Source organism: Theobroma cacao, chromosome 6, assembly GCF_000208745.1.
Source record: "Theobroma cacao cultivar B97-61/B2 chromosome 6, Criollo_cocoa_genome_V2, whole genome shotgun sequence".
NCBI lineage: Eukaryota > Viridiplantae > Streptophyta > Magnoliopsida > Malvales > Malvaceae > Theobroma > Theobroma cacao.
The window spans coordinates 10,232,228-10,234,094 of NC_030855.1; the positions used below are offsets into that span (position 1 = coordinate 10,232,228).

General features: G+C 34.8%; 1 protein-coding gene across 3 annotated transcripts in view; it reads left to right on the forward strand.

Annotated features, from left to right (window-relative positions):
* Window positions 1-1,282, forward strand: part of LOC18595667 (2-C-methyl-D-erythritol 4-phosphate cytidylyltransferase, chloroplastic) — a 7,677-nt gene extending 6,395 nt beyond the window's left edge. For 2 of the 3 annotated variants that reach the window (XM_018123948.1, XM_007023730.2), the window contains exons 11-12: window positions 407-497; window positions 631-1,282. In XM_018123948.1, the coding sequence (XP_017979437.1) occupies window positions 407-497; window positions 631-702 (163 nt within the window). In that variant the 3' untranslated portion in view covers window positions 703-1,282. The remainder of the gene's footprint in view (window positions 1-406; window positions 498-630) is intronic. The other variant, XR_001928583.1, reaches the window with a different exon arrangement.

Here is a 1,867-nt window from a genome sequence, read left to right on the forward strand (position 1 = left end):
GAGAGAGAGAGAGAGAGAGAGAGAGAGAGAGAGAGACTGCTGACTTTTGCATAAACCTTCGGAAGAGATGTTTCATCTACATGTAGCTGTATAGACTTTTAACTCAGTACTGCAACTAGAGATAGGGTTTTGTTCACATGGGTTTGGAAGATCTTATTTAAAGAGTTGCATTTGTTTTTTAAAAATCTTTGAATACAACTCTGCTCCTTCAACTAAACTGAGCTTTTGTTTTATAAGGGCCGTACTCCATTCTTTTTTGCAGGCAGTGAACCTTCCTTGTGTCAAAATTATTATATGCAAAAGAAAAAAGAAAAAAAAACCTTGCATTTAGCTCTTCAGTTTGTTAATCTTCATTAATTATAACCTAAACATGGAACGGATTCTGAGCATCTATAGTTCCCTGCAGAGAAGGTCTTGAAGTGACGGATGATGTGTCAATAGTGGAGCACCTTAAGCATCCTGTGTATATAACCGAGGGATCTTATACCAACATCAAGGTATTGTTATGCTGTATTCTATGGAAATGACCCTTTATTTGCCACATGTTTATTTTGTTGTTTCAAAAGTGGGAGAATGTAACCCTATTTTATCTGCTTTAAGGAGTGATGCACTGCGTTCTTCTATTTGCAGGTCACAACTCCTGATGACTTGTTACTTGCGGAGAGAATTCTGAATATGACCTCTAGTGAACTTCCTAAATAATGCCGTTGAACACTTCCTTAGGTTTCTCCCTGCCGGTGTTTGTGCTACAACATAATTTGGGTGCATGTCAAAATTGTGAACGGCCGTCCCAAACCCCAAAAATTTTTACATATAGGGGCAAAAGCAGCAAGACCTCCAAAAAGAGCTGGAGAAATGAACTGCAGTACTCCCCTTCACATGATTTTCTAATGTTACGAACATGAGAAACTTCTTGATGTTCAACATAACAAAAGCCGGTACTTCTATTCCAGAAGCATTTTAATTTGTTCCTTGTTGCTGGGTTGCTGTGAATAGGAGGATTGTATTGCTTCGTAAAGTGATGTGGTGAGGATAGAACTGTTGGTTGCAGAGACTGAGCATATTGAGTAGTAGATGAGGGCCAGAGTTTCTCTGGCTAGTAGGTTTAGTCTTGGCTCGGAAAGGAAAAAAATAGAAAAAATGGCATAGGGAACAAAACAGTCAATTTTTGCAGAAAACTGTCCAGCTGCATTTACAGATAATGTGATTATGGGGTCTGAAAGAGTTGACGGTTTGATCAACAGATTATAAGGTAAAGAGGTGGGTTAGTGGCTTTTCAAGATATAGTCGGGTTTTTGGAAGAATTCACTCAGCAAACTTAACCCATGTATTGTGATTGTGAATTTGGATTAGACGTAGCTCCTTAAATCCCAATTAGGTTCGAAATGCGCTGACCTAAAACGTTAACGAGTCTAAATGAAAAGTGACTTGAACCTAATTGATCTAAACCAGCTCTCCAAATTTGATCTCACTCAGAAAGAATTTGAAATAACACAACCTTGAACTTAAAGCTAAAGATATATGGCATTAATCGATTAATTTTTACATAATATTTAAAAAAGTTTATAAATTATTTTAAAAAATTTAAATAAATTTTTACTTTTTTATCGAGTTTAATTAAATCTTTATACTATTATTTAAAATCAAAAAAGCTTTTATGATTAATTATAACTAATCATTATTAATCAAAATGTCACTAGTCATTCAATGTCACATAGCATTAGCATTGTATGTTGATATATTGTAATAGATGATAATATGACATGATGATATGATCATATAGTATTTTTTACTTTCTACATTAGTGTCACATCAGTATCATGTCATTGTCACGTAGACATAAAATGATAAGTGACATTTTGACTAA